The sequence below is a fragment of the Thalassophryne amazonica genome, chromosome 8 (genome assembly GCF_902500255.1).
Source record: "Thalassophryne amazonica chromosome 8, fThaAma1.1, whole genome shotgun sequence".
Taxonomy (NCBI): domain Eukaryota; kingdom Metazoa; phylum Chordata; class Actinopteri; order Batrachoidiformes; family Batrachoididae; genus Thalassophryne; species Thalassophryne amazonica.
In genome coordinates, this window is record NC_047110.1 from 23,226,956 (window position 1) to 23,246,885 (window position 19,930).

The following is a 19,930-nucleotide window of genomic DNA, read 5'->3' on the forward strand; positions in this document are numbered from 1 at the left end:
GAACGGGAGTTGCATCAATAACGGCATTTAGCATGAAACTTGTACCAAGTCTCAATCTCTGCTGGATCCTCTGTGATGACCCTGAGTAACTGCGGCAGCAGTGCGCATTTCTCCAGCCATTTGTGTCCTCAACACTGGGGCACCTGTTCAAAATGTCAAATGTTACAAAATCTTTTGGGCCACGTGTTCTTGTTCCACTAATGAAATAAAAGATCTGTACCAAATTTTATTGTAATCGGACATTGTTTAGGGGTCCCCCACAAAGCAACAATTTTCCCCAAACAAGCAATGTAGTAATCCAGTAATTCCAGTAATGTTCTCCTCCGGGTGACCAATCAACCACCACTTTTTGCAATTAGAAGCCATCACATGTACCTGTAAACGAAAAATAATGGCATCAGAGTCTTCTCCCGTTAGGGTGACGTTGCCTTGCCAGCAGAGGAAGAGGAAAATCTTATCTGATTGAGTTCAGATTTGGTCTGCACCTATAAAACCTCAAGTGGAACAAAAACCACATGTGGCCTGAAGTTTCTCACAACTTTTATTTTTTCACTATATAACATGAACACCCCTAACCTACGTGCTACTTCATGCCTAGACAAAAACACCACATGACCATAACACACACGAAACTCCTCAGCTGTCTCGTCTACATTATGTTGGATATTGACAAAGTATTTCTTGCCTCTGAGCAATACTATCATAGCCTACAAGTAGTCGCCATGATGGAGATGTCAGTGATAAGTCAAAGCATTTGCAGAAGGAGGTTGTGGAGCCGCAGTGTACAGCTTGAGCAAGAAAGAGGACAACCATTAATTAGCTTATGGAGATGACATGAAGACAGCAAGTTGGCTTTTTTAACTGGCTCATTCACATACTTGTGTCACATCATTAATTGCCCTGCACACCAGCAGTATATTGGTGTGTCTGTGTGCAAAATAACTAAACAGGTAAGTAGGATTTCACTAAATTTGGCAGGAATATTCCTTGGGTTGGTGTCTTCAGACAATTCATTTTTGGAGTAGATCATTCAAGGTTTGAGGTCAAGGTTGTAAAAGATATAGTCCAGGATATTTCTGAAACCAATGGGTCAGAGTGACAACATAAAGCTCATGTCAATCAGAAAATGGTTAAAATTATGGTCACATCACAAAGACACCATGATAGAACATCATAATTGTAAAAAAAAAAAAAAAAACATTTTCCAGTATATTTTCAAAAGCAATAGAATGAGGGAGGAAGTTCAAAGTTCATATCAGTCAGCTTATCATTTTGTATTTTCAAGCAGTTTGGTCAAAATCAAGGAAAACATGGTCCAAACTAGGTTTTGGTCTAAAACTACATTTTTTTGTGTAGCTCTACAATCAAAAATACTAGATGGGTCAAACATGGTGGTAATATTATTTGGGTAAATATGTGTAGGTGATTAGATTTTGGAGTTGTTTGGTCAAATGTCAAGGTCAAGGAAAACATGGTCCCAAAAAAAGAACAAAAAAAACACCTTTTTGTACATCTCAACAACACAGGAGCCTGGATGGATCATCAGAATTTTTAACGCACGCGCGAACGGCTAACAAGCTGCAGAAAGCATTTTGAGCCGTCTAAAAAGGTAATTATTTGACATGTTTATATTGTCACGGTTTGATAAAACAGTTGCATGTTTTTTCCTTCTTGTCTGCAGCTGTTACAGTATTTATTCCTATGTTTATAACAGATTTACCTTCTTGTTATAATCGTTCAGACGAGCTGCGCTCTGATGCGACCCGCTGACATCACTGCTTGTTTACTCCAATCAACTGGTCCAAGTCCAGCAAATTCTCCAGATCCTGTATTGTTGGTGTGAATAGTGATGCAGACAGCCCGAGTGCGCTTCTTTTATGACCGCAATGCAGATGCCGTGCACACGCAACACATGCAATGCATTCATAATACACCCGTAATACTGCTGTGATAATCGCAATGCGTCAGATCCGTTTCCTCACTACATGCGTTATACAACCGTGATTGTTCATCATATATTCGCTATACATTATTAATATATATGTAATTCATACTGGGACATTTGTCATTTTTGGCCATTTTTGTTGCGGACGACAACGAATGCCCGTAATTTGTGTACTCAAATCATGCGCAATTAATCCTCTCCCCAGTGGGGCCGGGCCTTTACTCCCCATGTATGTCTTTGAGAAGACTTGTGTTGTGACTTGGTGCTATATATTGTAAATATATTGAATTGAACTGAATTTTACATCTATCGAAAGATTTTTTTGTAAAGTTTAGACATTAATGTTGTAATGTGTGTAATGTTAGTGACAGGAATCACGTGTGTGTGTTTCATGTTTTCATGCACTGCTAATTGGTGTTAGATGAGTTTTACGTGGCATTGCCATTTAAGAACGTATTTTGCATCATAGTCCTTTTTCCATTGTCTTGGTGGGTTTGCTTATTTGTTCTTGATTCCTTCTCCTGGATATTTTACATCGACTATTGCACAATTCTTCCATATTAATGGACTCACCTTAATGTGAGCGACAGGACTGGATGCTCTCTTCTCGTTCTTCAGAGTGGAGGGGGAAAGAGGAGCGGAGGAGTTGGGAGCCTGCGGAAGCGGAGCCATCTTGGCTCCTGGTGAGATCTGCATGCTGGCCAGTTGGGCGGCGTACAGCTGCTGCAAGAGGGAAGAAACCATCAAACCGACAGGCTATTAACATCGCTTGCCAGCAGCTAGTCAGCGGCTTTCCTCTTTCATTCTTTCGGCTCTCTGTCCTGTGGCCCTCCCACACCCTTGATCCTGTTGTGTGCATGTGTGTTTTTAAATCCCTCCCCGGTGCTGTTCTTAACTTTTGAGGTTTGATGTATGTGCGCTTCAGCCAAATGCACGCAGACGTCAGAAAGAAGCAGATGTGTGCATTGCATACACATGCGTGTGAAGCTGATGGGAGTGTCAAACACAAGCAAAACATTTGTTTGAGGGGTGAGTATTTGTCAAGTCTGTAGTCAAGCTAAACATTTTTACTTTTAAGTATCCATGTTCACTCTCAGTTATTCTTTCAACAGATGCTGGAACACTTTGTGTATCTATTTACAGCTATAAATCCAGACTTAAGTTCATGAAAAAGGTTAATACCTGGCTGAAATCACCCTTATGCAACCTCACAAATATTAAATATCAATAAAATGTGCAAGCAGAATGGAGATACCCTTCTTTGTCATTCATGCTTTATTTCTGCTATTTTGTTGGGTGGCGCAAGTAGATAGCACACTTGACTCCCAAGAAGAAGGACCTTTATTCAAGGCCACCCTCTCCTTGTACATATTGAGTTGTGTCAGGAAGGTAATCCAGCATCAAATCTGTGCCAAAACAACATGCAGTTCTATATAAAATCTGACAGGACAACTTTGAGCAAAATGGGCCAAACTCAAATCATTATGTTCCTTTTTAACTGTGACGCTAATGCATATCAGGCATTATATAACGGCTGAGTGGATCCTTGTCATTTTATTGGTGCTTTGTACGTATGTCATGTGACATGGATTATTCATCCCATTTGTGTTGTGTTGCATTTGCTGTGCAAATTTGGTTCCATACATTATGTACCACTGCACACTTTGACCTCCGTGTGCACAAACACTAGTGGAGGCATCGTTTAGCTAAACATGGCAGAGTTTGTTTTGCTGACGGATGATGATTTGAATGAGCTAACTGATGGTGCTAATTCTTCTAACACATAAACAAAAAAGTAATCCACTACGCTGTAAGCCATCTGGAGGCAGGAAGAGCTATTAGGATGAAGTTAGGATGAAAATCTGAACAAATGTCTGATGCAATTTTTCATTAGACTGAGGAAGGACACAAAGTCAGTGCACGGCATCATGGCCTACATCGTCAGAATTATTTTTGAACCATCAGACTGTTTTTGCAAGTTCACTGAGAACACTTTTGGACTCTAATTTAAAGTTTGTGTTGGACTGTTGATGTCAAAGCAGTGATACACACCAAATGTAAGTCCCTTTTCTGCTGTATATATATTAATAAAATATCAAATGACAAGGATATATTTTAGCCATTGTGAATGTTTTTTTCATTCTTTCAATTGAATTAATATTTCATTATATAATATAATGATATTATATTATTTATTATATTATATTTCATTTGCCTCGTTGAATGGAACATTCCATCTTTCACCGAATGAAATATTCATACCATTAAACTCAAACAGTAATTATTTGTATATTGTACTCATTGCTTGTGAGGGTTTAAAAACAGCAGTCATCATACAGTATGGACAGGGTAAAGCCCATTGAGATACAACATTATTTGGCCCAATTTAATAAATATTATTTAATTTTATCCAGGTTTTATGCTAAAGAAAAATGCAAAATGTAAAAAAAAAAGTCAAGCTGTTGATCACGGTGTTCATCTTCACATTCCGTCTGAAGACGCTGGTTTTTAACATTACGTGAGTTGTGTGGTCCTCTGTTTTATTGTTTTTGTTTTTATTTAGGTAGGTTTTATTGGTTTTATCTTTTGTATGCTGTATGTATGTATGTATGCATTTATTTATTTATTTATCTTGCATATTCCACTTTTTTTATTGTTAATTTTCTTATTTTTAATTTATTTCTTGACTATTGGGGTTTTATCTATCGTGATTCTATGTGTAGCACTTTGGAACGTCTTTGTTGTTAAATGTGCTATATAAATAAATAAAGTGGATTGGATTGGATTAGATTGGATTCCTGTGCATGTTCTCATACTTTCCCCTATAACTGGTTGCTACACATAACACACAAATAAATTCCAAGTACCCAAACCACCAAAAATACTATGATATTTTTCATGAGTAAACAACAGAACAGTTTTAAAACTAGACTGTTTGATTCATTTTGGATAATTTGTTTCAAACTCAGAACTCATGGATACCACTCCTTCCCTTTAGAAAGTGGGGGTGGAAATCCTCAGAGTAGTTTTATTTTATTTTAATCAATTATCAATTAAAATACTCATTTAAGATGTCCAAACATTCTTTTTCCAGCAAAACTCAAATATCATGTTTTCTATTTCATTAAAAAAAATTAAATACATATCAAATTACAAATTAAGTTAAAAACAATCATTTATTTTTCTTTCTTATTCACACTGCCTGGTATATATTGCTGATGATCGTCCCATAATAAAAACACAATTAAATACAATTCTACTTACAAATTACAGGAAATTACAGGATTACTTACAATTCACACTGGGCAGTTTCCACATATTATGTATATTTATTTTTAAATATTACATCTTGAACATTATTTTTTAAAACATTTTAGGGGCAGTAAATGTTTCTAAAACCTTTGCACATGAAAAGTGTTTTAAGAAATGTAGTGACTTACATTAGCATGCAGAAAAGATGTATAATATGAACCCTGACACTACAGGATCAAAGCCTTAGACATTGGATTTAGTACATTAAACATAACTTTAATGCATGATATGCATTAAAGCCATGAGCCATACGTCGTGAGCCATGTAAAAATCACAAAATATTATAAAGACAACAGAAAACTAAAACTAAAAAAAAATACTGGAAAAGGCCAAACATTAAATGCATAAAAAGACCAAAAAAAAAAAAAAAAAACTAACTGTGCCAATAACTGTGTTTAAAGTATCCAAGGTACTTAAGAAAAATCAAAGAGTGAAACGTTGGGCCGGGAGTCGAGGGTCTTCTAAATCAAAGCTAAGAGGCCAGAGAAACCGCTGCCTGAAACCACTGTCAGCTCCTGTCTAAAGGCATTGGAGTGCGAGTGCCGGAGAATCAAAGAGCCCGTCCTCAGCAAAACCACCCAGATGCTCCTGGCCTTCACTTACACTCCCCACTCCGTTTTCTTTCCTGCTTTCCCCTCTTTTTTTTTTCTCCTCTCACCTCATCTGTTCTCTCCTCCTTGTTCCACTTTTCAATTTTTTTTGTCCCTCTCTCGTTTGACCTCCCTCTTCATATCTTCTCCTCCATCACGCTCTCTGTTTTTGCTTTCTGCCCTCTCAGCTAAATGACCCCCAGTGTTGTGAGATCTGATTTCCCTGTAGTCAAAACTGCAAGGCCTCCTGGGAGTTGAGATTCAAAAGCACATAGAGACAGGGCGCTATAGAGACAGCAAGCTGTGCTGCAGATATACAAGCCCACCGCTGCTTCCCCGCCGCGCTGCCAGACTCCGCGGTCGAGCTCAGAGAAATTGGCTGCTTCTCTTTCCACTTCTCACTGAGAGATATTAAACACAAACAGAAGGGGCCTCGCCGGTGAAACAAAGCCCTGATGTCACACCGCTTATTTTCCTTGGAAGGCACCGGGAGTGCTCCCGCCAACCCCCGACGATATGAGATCCCCGTTAGAATGTGCCACGAATGGCTCGTGGTGAGGCCTGTTGTGTCAATCACACCGACCGCGGTTACTTCTGGTGATGCCTGATATTCTTACCGCTCCATTTGTGACAGACACATGAGGCTCTGAGGTAAAACACAGCTAAGATCTCAGACCAATACACACAAAACACCCACAAGGCTCCAAATTACACAAGGAACACCAAAAAGAATTTTCACAAACAGAAGTGTGAATAGATGATTTTTACTGAGTAGGACTGGTCCTTCACCCAACACACACACACACACACACACACACACACACACACACACACACACACACACACACACACACACACACACACACAAAGACTGACTGGTGATTAGGGAGGATGTGCAGCATAAACAACCCCAACCAGACCTCTCATCATTTAGCCAAACCCCAGGGGAAGACCACGCCGCAATTTCCTAAATTACAAATTGACAAGCGAGCTCCTCAAACCATACCTCAGCTGTCCAGTCTGTTGGATTGATCTTTGGCCATTAGTGTTAAGTGGACTGAAATTCAAATTCAGAATTTAGTTTTTAGTCATTTCTAACCTTGTGACCATCATAAGGTTTTGTGATAACCTATATATATAAAACCATGTTACTCAAGAACACAAGGACACAGTCTGTTGTGGTCTGGTGAAGTACTCCATGGATTCCAACACTCAGCTCAGCCTGTCCCATTCGGACTTAGGATAGAATCCCTTTAAATGGCCTCCCTAACAGTTAATCAATTACTGATTTTCAGGGTGAAGAGAGAGATTCTGTCTTTTTCAGCAGGCTTCCAGAACAAGGATTGTGTTTGGAAGTTTAGCTTCAGCCTGGTCACATTACAAAACATCCACATTTTCTCAATTTATTTCCAATGGACACAGAGTACAGATGCAATCTTTATTTTTCATGTTAGCAGAAGCAAAACTATCCCTAACCCTCATTCTCACCCCAACCGAGTAACGCAAGAGGAAAAAAAGAGCTCATGACTTCATACGGTGTTAAAAGGAAGAGGAAATTATTAAATCGCAATACGAGCATTTCAAACCTCCTGCCTTCATATTTCTTTCACTGAATGGATCAAGTACTTATACGTGTTTTGCACTGTAGCCATAACCAGTGATGATCAAACATCATATTCTCAACATGATCCCAAGTTTTCACAAGATATTAATTGGCAATGAGGTGTGTCTCAAATAAATCCCCAAATTTACTCTCAAACTCAGCTCAGACTTCCAAGAAATTTAACTTTTTCCATTCTTATTGGAAACTCCTAAGGGAAGCCACCAGGACAACTCTATGGGCTTCTCTGACTGTGATTAGAAAAAGAATAAGTTTCTCAAAAACATCAAGTGAACTTTTAGCTACAGTTTTCCAGAAGGCAGATGGGAGGCTCAAGTCCAGAATAAAGTCTTCTCTGTTCTAATCCACCATGAATCTGTGACCAGGAATGCAACATACAAAAGTTGCACAATGTCCAGTTTCTCCAGTCACAAAATCCTGTACCTCCTTCAGACTAACATTTCACCTTGGACATACAAAATTGGTTCATTTTGGGTTTTGGAAACCAATGGCTTAGGTGTCCTTGTTGGTGATGAAAAGTTTACTGACACCTGCGCCAAGGATGATGTAGTGATCTTTGCAGAATCAATAAATATTCTGATTGCAGCACTTGAGAAGCTCAGTGAGGAATCTGAGTGTATTGGTTTGCATTTGTCCTGAACTGGGGGGACTGGGGTAAAAATTGGAGGGGCTCCACAAAATGCAGTTGAAATGAACAATATATAGTAAATTGCTTTATAAATACCAAGGTATATGTTTTAGTCACCCGTGCTCCTCTAAAATGTGGTATCAATGCACACACACATCACTTAGAATGATTGCCGAACAACGACATACAGCTTCTGTATATTCTGTGTTAGTGCACGGCTGCGGTCGACGTGCTTGTTGAATTCCTGCACAAAAAGTAGTTCCCAGATAATTGTGATATATTCCTATGAGATAATAAGTATATCTCATCTAAATCAAATCTAAAATGTACCAGTAATAAAATTCTAAAGATGTGAAGTTTTTTAAGAGTGGCCGTAATAAATATTTAGGAACCCTAATTTTTTGGAGTATGGAGTTAAATTTGTCTCATTAATACTTGCAAATGCACAGAGGGTGATTTACAAATATCCTTTGATTTGTACATGTGCTTTCTGATTTGTAACGTGTGTGGGTTTTTACAAATAAATGTTTATTTGCAAAACTGAAAATTCTGTTTGTGAAGGGTGATTCAGCATTGGTGGATCACCGAACAAACACATTCATCACTTTGCTCAGTTATGCAATATTGAGACATTCTCAGCGCAAAACTGCAGTTGAGATCCACAAATATGTCAGTTGCTATTCACATTATTGGCAGAATTATTGGGGGGGCTGAGGGGGGCTTGGCTCATTATTGAGGTGGCTTAAGCCCCCAAGCCCCCTTTTGGCACCGCTACTGTCCTGATCCCAGACTAAGATCCAAGTTTTCAAAGACTTCCTGAACTTCCATCGCTTATGTGGCAAAAAGTGTTTAAAGTAGAGACATTCACTTATCACGGCAGTGACATTTATCTCTCAACTTTTGAAATCGGGAGACTGGAAAGAACTTATGGAGCCATGAGGTCTCTGGACTGAAGTTTTTGTTGATGCTGATATCTTTACAAGAGAATCAAGATCCAAGTCTTTGAGGTCCTGGTACTTCCTGTCTTAATGTCAGGTTGTTAGTCTTGGACACTAACCAATGACCTAGGGTACCAATGACTAGGTCTCTTTGGTTCCAGGTCTCTTCAAAGGATCCTTTGGCATTACTGGAATGGCTTTAAGTTAAATGAGTGGTTACTTGTGGTGACTCAGACGAAGAGCATCATTTGCATTGAGAGGGACCATCAGCTATAACATTTTGACAATGTGGCATGTTTCTCTGTGCTTGATCCAGCAGGTAGGGGCCTCAGTGTTGAGGATCCCAGCAGCAGGACAACGGCAAGGCAACACCCATGCCTCCCCTGGCTGGAGCAGATAAATGGTTTTGTTAGAAAGGTCAGGATGTACAGGACCTAATGCAGTTGCGTAGTGTGGTGGATGCAGTGATGCATGACACCAGCATGTGCTCACAGACCTGACCTGACAATATTGATTCATTTGAATTCAAATCCATGGGTGTCTATAATACTGAGCACGACTGTAGCTTCTGGCCTTAATGTGTACTCCAATCTATATGACCTGACTATGAGGAAATATCAAATGTTTCAGAACAGGGAGGGAGAAAAAATAAAAGGTAATGGATGTCTGGGCAGCACGATGGCTTAGTGGTTAGCACTGTTGCCTCACAGCAAGAAGGTCATGGGTTCAATTCCTACCTGTGGCCTTTCTGTGTGGAGTTTGCATGCTCTCCACGTTTTTGCATGGGTTTCCTCCTACATTTAAAGACATGCAGGTTAGGTTGATTGGAAACTTTATAATTGCCCAGGTCTCCCTTGCAAAAGAGATCTCGATCTCTATGGGACTAACATTTGTTAAATTAAATAAAATAATAAAATGTGGACATTTTAAGACTGCCTATTCTCACAAAAAAAAAACTTGTAAAATGTATGAAAAAGTATTGCACATTCATACGTACAAATTTTTTAGTGGAATTTGGACATATCCTGGTAATTTCTCTGCTGAGAGGCAGCGATGGCGTCAACAACAACTGACATCGGAAGTCATCTTTTGCTTCTTAGTCTTATAAGAAGAATTAGGGTAAGGTTCTTACCCTAACAACAACCCTGGAGCACATGTGGGTTTAGGGCTTTGCTCAAAGGCACATCTGTAGTGGCAATGAAGATTGGGGTTGCTTCTTGTTTCAAATGAATGCCTTTTATCATTTTGGGCCTGATCTACTAAAGGTTTATGTGTATAAACAAACTCCAACTCCAACAACGTCCACATCACCCAAAAACAAATGTGCAACTTGATCTGCTAACATTGTGCACTGAGGATTGCACTTTATAAGTGTGCAAAATAGCATGTACTGTTCATTTAATATGTTTGCCTTAATGGATATGCCCTTTGGGATGTGTCTACCTGAGTGCACAAAAAACTTGGAGGACAATGTGCACTTGGGTCAATTTAGCACACACAATGTGACTTATCAAGCCCAAAAGAAATTTAAGGGGTTAATAATTGCACCTGTATTTTGCACATTTGAAAGCAGTGTGGTAACTGTGCACAAGGGTTGAAACAGCAAGTCAGTACCGTGGACAGCTCCACCTACAAATTAAATGCACACAGATTTATATGATTCTCATTCTATGTCATGTTCTCTCCAGCTACATGAGCATAAAGAGTCTGTGTTAACCCCAGAGTCAGAACCCGTTTAAAAATCACCTCCGTCATGGGAATGTGCATTGAAAACCGACAGTTTAAGGCAAAAAAGAGGTGGAGAGGAGGACTTTCTCGGCTGCCACACACCTCACATCTCACGTGAAATAGCAGACAAACCATTTTCAAGGCACATTTGTTTTCAATTTCTTTAATGTTGAATAAATAACATTTTCACTCCTACTTTGCACATAGCTGCAAATAGCTAATTGAATTTATTTTTGCACTTATAGTTACTAATACATGCAAAATCCTCATTTAGAGTCTGCTGTTTACATCATGTTACCACCCTCTGTCATTTACACACTTATTGTATTCTTAGTAAATCACCTGCAAAACATTCATCTACCCAACATGCAAACATTTAGAATGCCCAATGAATGAGGAAGATCTTATCCACTCATTATCTGGGATCTTAGTAAATTACACCCATAATGCGCTGTGAGCTTATAATAAAGTACATCCATGTGGCTGAATGTCTGTGCTTTACAACAGCTTGACGCAAATCCTGATGTTTGCATCACTTGTGTCCCAGTTCCTCACCTCCACATCTGCTCCTCAGACAGACAAATGGGCAGAACACAGACAGAACGAGATGTCTTATGAGTTCAACAAGAAAGTCTGCCAAGCAACCGCATTTCTGTAACATTAGCAGCACACAAAGAGTTCCTTTCTTCACAGGAATCCAGTGTTTGTGAAGGGGTCTGAACGGAGGCTGTGGAAACAATTGCACCAATCAAATTCCCACGCTGATAGCACAAGCCTCGGGAAAACTGTCCAGCCAGGTCCTGAAGGATCAAGCACAACAGGGAATTCTTTGCTGAACATCCTTGTTTTCCTGGCTGTGCTGTTGTACTACTGATTGACACATGAAACAGAGAAAATGATTGCTTATCTTACTGTGTGAACCGATGCAAACTATGAGTGTCTCCATCAGGCGTGCGGAAGAAATGTTAAGCCTGTTGTAGCTTGTTTCGGTTTGTTTTCAAGTGTTATACCCCATCACACATACGCACACACATTGCATCAAATGACACATCCGGCCACAATCGGACGGCAGTCTATGAACATCTACATATTTGGGCCTGTTTGCTCAGCTGTCCCAAGTGTGTTGCACATGTTCAAAACACTCTTAGCACCATCGAGATGGAATGCACATCTGATGGCAGTCTATGTGCAGTTTTTGCATCATATGATCACAGTCTACATATTTCGACAGCATCAAAACAGCATCTGAAACGATCTGATTGTGGTTGTTTGAGCTCTGAGATCAACTGGTCAAGCAAAGCCTGCCGGCATGTTGTGGGATGTCCACCTCCACTGGACACCGGCCAGGGAGGGTAAAGGAAATGTTGACATGTAATAACATGTATGTGGCACACATTCATTATATACAGTGAATGTGAACAGTGCACAATCAAATGGAAAATGCAGCTGCACCTCTCCGTGGTCTTATGCGCAGTAATGTATTATAGCACACATCAGGAACGGAGCTACATGGATCTCACCACTGTAATACACATTATGACCTGATCACCATCAGATAATCTGGATGCATTCTGACACTGCTGACCAAAATCAAATCAAATCAAATCAATTTTATTTATATAGCGCCAATCACAACAAACAGTTGCCCCAAGGTGCTTTATATTGTAAGGCAAAGCCATACAATAATTACAGAAAAACCCCAACGGTCAAAACGACCCCCTGTGAGCAAGCACTTCAATCAATCAATCAATCAATTTTTTTATATAGCGCCAAATCACAACAAACAGTTGCCCCAAGGCGCTTGGCGACAATGGGAAGGAAAAACTCCCTTTTAACAGGAAGAAACCTCCAGCAGAACCAGGCTCAGGGAGGGGCAGTCTTCTGCTGGGACTGGTTGGGGCTGAGGGAGAGAACCAGGAAAAAGACATGCTGTGGAGGGGAGCAGAAATCAATCACTAATGATTAAATGCAGAGTGGTGCATATAGAGCAAAAAGAGAAAGAAACACTCAGTGCATCATGGGAACCTAGCAGTCTAAGTCTATAGCAGCATAACTAAGGGATGGTTCAGGGTCACCTGATCCAGCCCTAACTATAAGCTTTAGCAAAAAGGAAAGTTTTAAGCCTAATCTTAAAAGTAGAGAGGGTGTCTGTCTCCCTGATCCGAATTGGGAGCTGGTTCCAGAGGAGAGGAGCCTGAAAGCTGAAGGCTCTGCCTCCCATTCTACTCATACAAACCCTAGGAACTACAAGTAAGCCTGCAGTCTGAGAGCGAAGCGCTCTGTTGGGGTGATATGGTACTATGAGGTCCCTAAGATAAGATGGGACCTGATTATTCAAAACCTTATAAGTAAGAAGAAGAAGTTTAAATTCTATTCTAGAATTAACAGGAAGCCAATGAAGAGAGGCCAATATGGGTGAGATATGCTCTCTCCTTCTAGTCCCCGTCAGTACTCTAGCTGTAGCATTTTGAATTAACTGAAGGCTTTTCAGGGAACTTTTAGGACAACCTGATAATAATGAATTACAATAGTCCAGCCTAGAGGAAATAAATGCATGAATTAGTTTTTCAGCATCACTCTGAGACAAGACCTTTCTAATTTTAGAGATAGTGCGCAAATGCAAAAAAGCAGTCCTACATATTTGTTTAATATGCGCATTGAAGGACATATCCTGATCAAAAATGACTCCAAGATTTCTCACAGTATTACTAGAGGTCAGGGTAATGCCATCCAGAGTAAGGATCTGGTTAGACACCATGTTTCTACGATTTGTGGGGCCAAGTACAATAACTTCAGTTTTATCTGAGTTTAAAAACAGGAAATTAGAGGTCATCCATGTCTTTATGTCTGTAAGACAATCCTGCAGTTTAGCTAATTGGTGTGTGTCCTCTGGCTTCATGGATAGATAAAGCTGGGTATCATCTGCGTAACAATGAAAATTTAAGCAATGCTGTCTAATAATACTGCCTAAGGGAAGCATGTATAAAGTGAATAAAATTGGTCCTAGCACAGAACCTTGTGGAACTCCATAATTAACCTTAGTCTGTGAAGAAGATTCCCCATTTACATGAACAAATTATAATCTATTAGATAAATATCATTCAAACCACAGCAGCGCAGTGCCTTTAATACCTATGGCATGCTCTAATCTCTGTAATAAAATTTTATGGTCAACAGTATCAAAAGCAGCACTGAGGTCTAACAGAACAAGTACAGAGATAAGTCCACTGTCTGAGGCCATAAGAAGATCATTTGTAACCTTCACTAATGCTGTTTCTGTACTATGATGAATTCTAAACCCTGACTGAAACCACACCTCTTTCCCTCCTGACTTCATCCGATGCTGGTAATATTTGCCATTTCGGCCTGGTTTCTGCACATTCTTGACATGTGTGACGGAGGCTTTAGAAATTATGCTGTTTTTCTTAGCTACTCTACTGAACACCTGCTCAACATTCAGGTGACGCCAGTTGTCTTCAGTACTACAGTGAGGCACAACATTGAAACATCTGCCTCCCCATGCCAATACATCTCCAGTCTTGTTAACGGACAGTTCTCGGGTTTGATCCTGACTAGTTACGTAGTGACGTGCAGGAAAAAAACACAAATGGAGCCAACTGTGACAGAATGTACAGACCCAGTTAAAAACATAGCCTGCAAATATACTGAACAAACCCTCTGTGTCATCACAAATAGGGTTCCTGAAGATTTGGTTTGAAGTTCAAATACGATGGTTCATATGTCACAGGTCTTGGTGGTCTGACTCTGCCTACATTTTAGCCAACTTCGATGGGTAAAGAGGTGGAGTGTGAGTATGCCAGACATGACCTGGTCAGGATGAATGAAGCCCAAATTTCCCTCATATGTCACAATTACCAATCAAGCTAAAGCTAACAGGCTAATCTTGGTACAGGTGTTTGATTAAAGCATATTTTTTGCAGACGGTTTGATGGTTTTCATAATGAGTGGCGTCTATGTGGTATTAAAAATTACAACCAGCACACTGCCTCAGTAACCGATGAACCATCATTAGAGCTAACGGCACCAAGCTACCAACACCTGCTAATTGGTGCTAACATGCAAATTAAATTAAACTAAAATTGCACTCCATAAAAATACTGGTCACCAACTTCTTAGATGGTCTGTTAGTACAAACAGAGTTTGCTTCAAACCCAGTTATTTCCATAACCAGCAAGATATTGAAGTGAAACTTGTGCTACAGCAATGCTTTACTTACTCACTGTTGCTGCACCAAACCAGTTTTGACTGCAATTTCAGGCATGCGCAGAATTACCTTTGATGCAACACATGCGCACAGTAGTAAGTAAATATTGTTATTAAGTACTTCACAGCAGAGGGTCTTCTGCATCTTCTTCTGCAAAACCAAAGACCTGCATGTCCTCCTTCACCACATCCACAAATCTCCTCTTTGATTTCCCTCTTCTCCTCCTGCCTGGAAGCTCCATCCTCAGCATCCTTCTCCCCATATATCCTATATCTCTCCACTGCACATCCCCAGACCTTCTCAATCTCATCTCTCTGATTTTGTCTTGATACCATTCTACCCATCTTGCACCCTTTGCTCTTTCTTAATCTTGTCCATCTTCATTACTCCCAGTGAATGTCATTGAAGTTATTATTTGGACGTGCTACTTGTTATTTATGTTTATCTTATGCAATCTATGTGCTTCAGACCCCAGGGGGGCTAGGTGGACAAGTCCTCATGCTTCCGGGTTTCTAGTTGTACACCAGCATATTCTATTGATTAGCACTTTTATATTAATGCACTGCCAGTGTTCAGCCACTGTCTTCTACAGTATCTAGTTTGTCGCATATCATCAGATTTTATTTTAATAACATTTTCTAGTGTAAATGATGCGTCAGTCACACAAACAAGCAAACAAACATCATATGTTCATTCATCTTTCACGGATAATGAAGAAGTGAGGATGAAACATGCATGAAGCTGTCAGGAGTTAGTGATGCTCCGAGATAAAAAAAAAAGCATTCACTCAGCACTGTGAGAAAGTTGTTGTCCTTAGTCTCACAGCACAACAAAAGCTGAGAGAGAGAGAGAGAGAGAGAGAGAGAGAGAGAGAGAGAGAGAGAGAGAGAGAGAGAGAGAGAGAGAGAGAGAGAGAGAGAGAGAGAGAGAGAGAGAGAGAGAGAGAGAGGGTTTACATGGCGGCCAGAGGTCATATATGATGAAAGTTCTGTTTGTCTCATATATTGAAGACAAACCAAAGTGCTCAACCTCCCTAACACAGATGAATGAGTAGGTTAAGCAAAAAAGCCCCCCCCCCCCCCCCCCCAAAAAAAAATAGTAGTATTTGCTTTCTCTGTTGAATGACGGGTGCATCCAAAATGAGGGGCCAGGATAGAATATGAGGTGGAAGAGCAGAGGCGGGTGCTGACTGTCCTTGTCTTTCCAATGGAAATGTTGACCAAATTCAGCTATTTCATTCTGATCAACAAGCTAATAGTAATTCATTTGCATTGTCAGTTATTCTGATTATTAAAATATTACTGTTCATCCAAACTTAGCTCCTGTATCCTTTGGGGAGAGAATTGTGATGTGATCTCCCTCTGCTCGTGTCTACCGTTATGAGTGACGAATTCAGAGCTCTGACACCAAAAATAATCTAATTCATCAGGCAGTTAGTTCACCTCCATTTAGCAGGTGTCACACTGTGATGGATTGAGAAAATGTATTCGAAAAAGTTACAGAATTTTGATATCCGTTCGTGTCAGTTACTCTCCAGTGCAAATCTTTTGTTAATGTTAACATTTATTAAATGTGTTTCTTCTCAGTAGATGTCCGCTGAGAATGTCGGAAAGTTTTGGGCATGCCCAAAACTTTGAGCGGACATCTGACAGAGAGCCTCCCTGTGGTTTGTTTACAGTTTTGTCCTCTGCTTGTTTGTTAGCTTGCCAGTGGTCATCCGGTAAACTTTAGTTTTTTTTTCCATGCACGATCTGATTGTCTTTTGTTTGCATCTGGAAGCACTGTACACCCGCATTTTGTGGTTGTCCATTCATGTCATCAGAGCCCCAAATCCACTAGAGACTGATGGATTAGGTAAGTTTTGCCACCAGACAAATTACTTTGATCCATTTACTCAGTCCATCACAGTCTGACTACACCTTTAGCATGAGCTTTCACTAAAACGTGTCTGACACACAAATGAATGTCATATATGGTGTTTGTCACAACACCCTACACGTGTAGTTTTCCCTCATGTTTTGTGCATTACTGGGGAATTGTTGCAAAGTGTTGCCTAGGCACAAAGACTGCTGCTGGTGAATCTTGTGAAGATGTAAATGAACATGTACAAGTCATAAATCTCATCATGATTGCTTTCAGTGCAGGTATTGTTGTCACAACAATGTCCAAACATGTGCTGGAAGCCAGCGCCTCTGTCTCGGTAAAAGTCTTCAGCTCGTTGCTCTGTTTTTTACCCATTCACACGTCCCACGCTTTCTGTCTTCCTCCTTTCTTAGGCTGCTACTTGACGTGAGCACACCACGCTGTAAGACACTTCCTCTCCGCCTCTCGTTCTTCACGTCTCGGTGCGCTGTTTGAATGTGAACGAGTCTGTATCTCCGACAGCATTTATCCTCTTACTTCACTCACCGTGTGGCTCTTTTGATCTTTTCAAAGCCGGGAGTGGAGGAGACACGCTTCGATCCCTTCAGCGCTGCACGGCGCTTTGCTAAGTCAATAGCGGCTAATGAGGGCCTCGATAAGCGACAAGCACAATACAAAATGAATAAATTGAGATAAGGATTCATGTAACATCCAAAAGTCATGCTATGATAATGGCTGCTGTGATGAAGGAACGTTGTCTGTCAGTGAAAAAGCTTTTGAGAGCTTTTGTTCTTTGCACTGATGCTAGGTGGAGACGGACGGCTGGCATGATGGTGGCGTTAAAGCCAAACAGACTTTAGGGAGCAGACTTTTTTAAACATTTTTTTCCCTCTGTAAATATGTGCTATGGTAATTATTACAGCTAAGTGCTATTCTCAAACCACAGGTGTCAAGTGGCAATAAAGTGGCTGATGAAGTGCCTGAGCCAGGTGTTGTGCTGGTGGTGGAATTCTTCAGCCATTCATCATGACAACGTTTGTATGACACCACTGACAGCCAACACATTAGTCTGTAAGAGTTTAAACTTTAACTCATGTGCTGTGTTCTTTTTTATGAAACAAAACAGCTTTATTCAAATTAAAATTCATCTCAGCGGAGCGGTGCATGCTGGGATTGGTTCAGCTTCCATTTGTGTTTTCCTATAGGTTTTAAGATGATTGTGGGTTTGTTTGTGTAACTGGAATACGTTGACTCCGGCAAATAATTTTTTGACATATAAATGACCATTTTTTAGGTGTTTTTTAAAGTGCAGATGTTGGAATTTATTCCTCATGGCTGCTGTCTTTGATGTCTTTGCTCTGTACCATCCATACTGTATGTCCCTGTCAAGATATTTTTTTTCTCACTTTTTGCTTTGTAAACATTTTTCACGAGAAATTTCTAAAAAAAAAATTTTTAATTTATTTAAAAAAACACTTTTAAAAATTAAAGTTGGTGCAAGCATTGCTTTTTGAAAGTAGTTTTTAATTCCATGTCGGTGACTGTAGGGCACTTACAGGTTGCAGTTACTGGAATGATTTACATTACATTTGGTTGTTTTTTGACAAACAGCTGAAAATTTGTAACAAATATTGACACAGAACCAATATTTTTCATGCAATTTAATGAAATTAAATGAGCATTTTTTTTAAGAGTACACACCGTGTACTTTTATTGTTGTTACACCCTAAAAGTTACACAGTAAAATCACCAGTGTTAAATTAACACTGATACTGTCTATATGAGTCCACACTTGGTCAGTGAGGAATATATAGTCACTGGCAGTGTTAACACTGTCCGTGTTAATTTTAGACTGGTAATTTTGCTGTGTAGCACCTGATTTTTTCTAAAAGTAATGAATAGATTTGTGTCTAACTGATAACAAAAGAAAGAGGCCCTCAAGCACTACAAAAAATGTGGAGGTACTAAAATTGTCATACAAAATTGTACAATTAGATACCAAAATCATGCATTGAAATATATTATTATAATTTTTTCTTCTTCTTCTTTTCTTCTTCTGTATGATTCATACACGTTTTCTGTAAACATATACCCCTAGTAAAGACCCAGCATTAATAGAACTTTCATAACATACCCAGGCTCACTTTAGCCATAATGCAATCAACGTTTTTTAAACACTATGTAATATCTCAAGTAGTAGTCGATTACAAGCTTTTTATAGGTAAATGTGTGATAATATAAGTTGTCAGTCATAATGTACCCATCTCTGAAAATTTCAAATTTTACTTCTTCTAATTCACTTTTTTTTTTGGGGGGGGGGGGGGGGGGGTGTTCATATCTTGCTTGTGGTGGTTGTAGTACCAAAAGTTTTTTTTCAGGTTTCTACACATATTTACAAAAAAAAAAAAAAAAAAAAAACTGCTTAATAACCAGTTTGCACTTAAAATGTTTTTGATTACACATTTTGATACTTTGTGTACCAAATATTGTCAAATTGCGATTTTAAATAAAAATAACTACTAACATGCTTCTGATTGAAAAAATACATGAAACTGCTGAATTTGAAGATATTTCCACAATGTTCCCATGTGATAAATGAGAAAATGGTAGTATATTTAATACTTAAGGTTTATGCTTACAATGTTTTAATAAATTGTAACAATATTCATAATGCTCCCAAGTAGAGTTGAAATGTTCTTAGCTAGCTAACATTGTATGTAGGGGTTGGGTTTTGACTGCTGAGGAGCAATAATGACTGTGATGTGTCCTATCTAGAGATAAAGCGGTCACTAAACTCCAATCATGTACTGAAACTGCCATAATACTATTTTCTCAATGAAAACCACTGAAACACAGCAAGTACAATATTTCTAAGTTAGTCATTTTCATGCATGGGCACAATATATGAGTGCCAAAGTGTGTACTCTGTGCTTCCTCACACTGTAGAGGCAACAAAGCAGCAGCAAACCTGTAGTTAGTATTATTATTATTATTATTTTGTAGATGTTGTTGACAGGAAAAATCAGGAAAACACCTAATCACAGATCAAATGCCATATCACCCACTAGCCTTCTGAACTG

General features: G+C 39.4%; 1 protein-coding gene across 1 annotated transcript in view; it reads right to left on the reverse strand.

Annotated features, from left to right (window-relative positions):
- The window catches only part of LOC117515355 (transcription factor SOX-6-like), a 420,160-nt gene that overhangs the window by 73,421 nt on the left and 326,809 nt on the right, over positions 1-19,930 (reverse strand). The window contains exon 11 of the mRNA XM_034175874.1: positions 2,519-2,668. Within this exon, the coding sequence (XP_034031765.1) occupies positions 2,519-2,668 (150 nt within the window). The remainder of the gene's footprint in view (positions 1-2,518; positions 2,669-19,930) is intronic.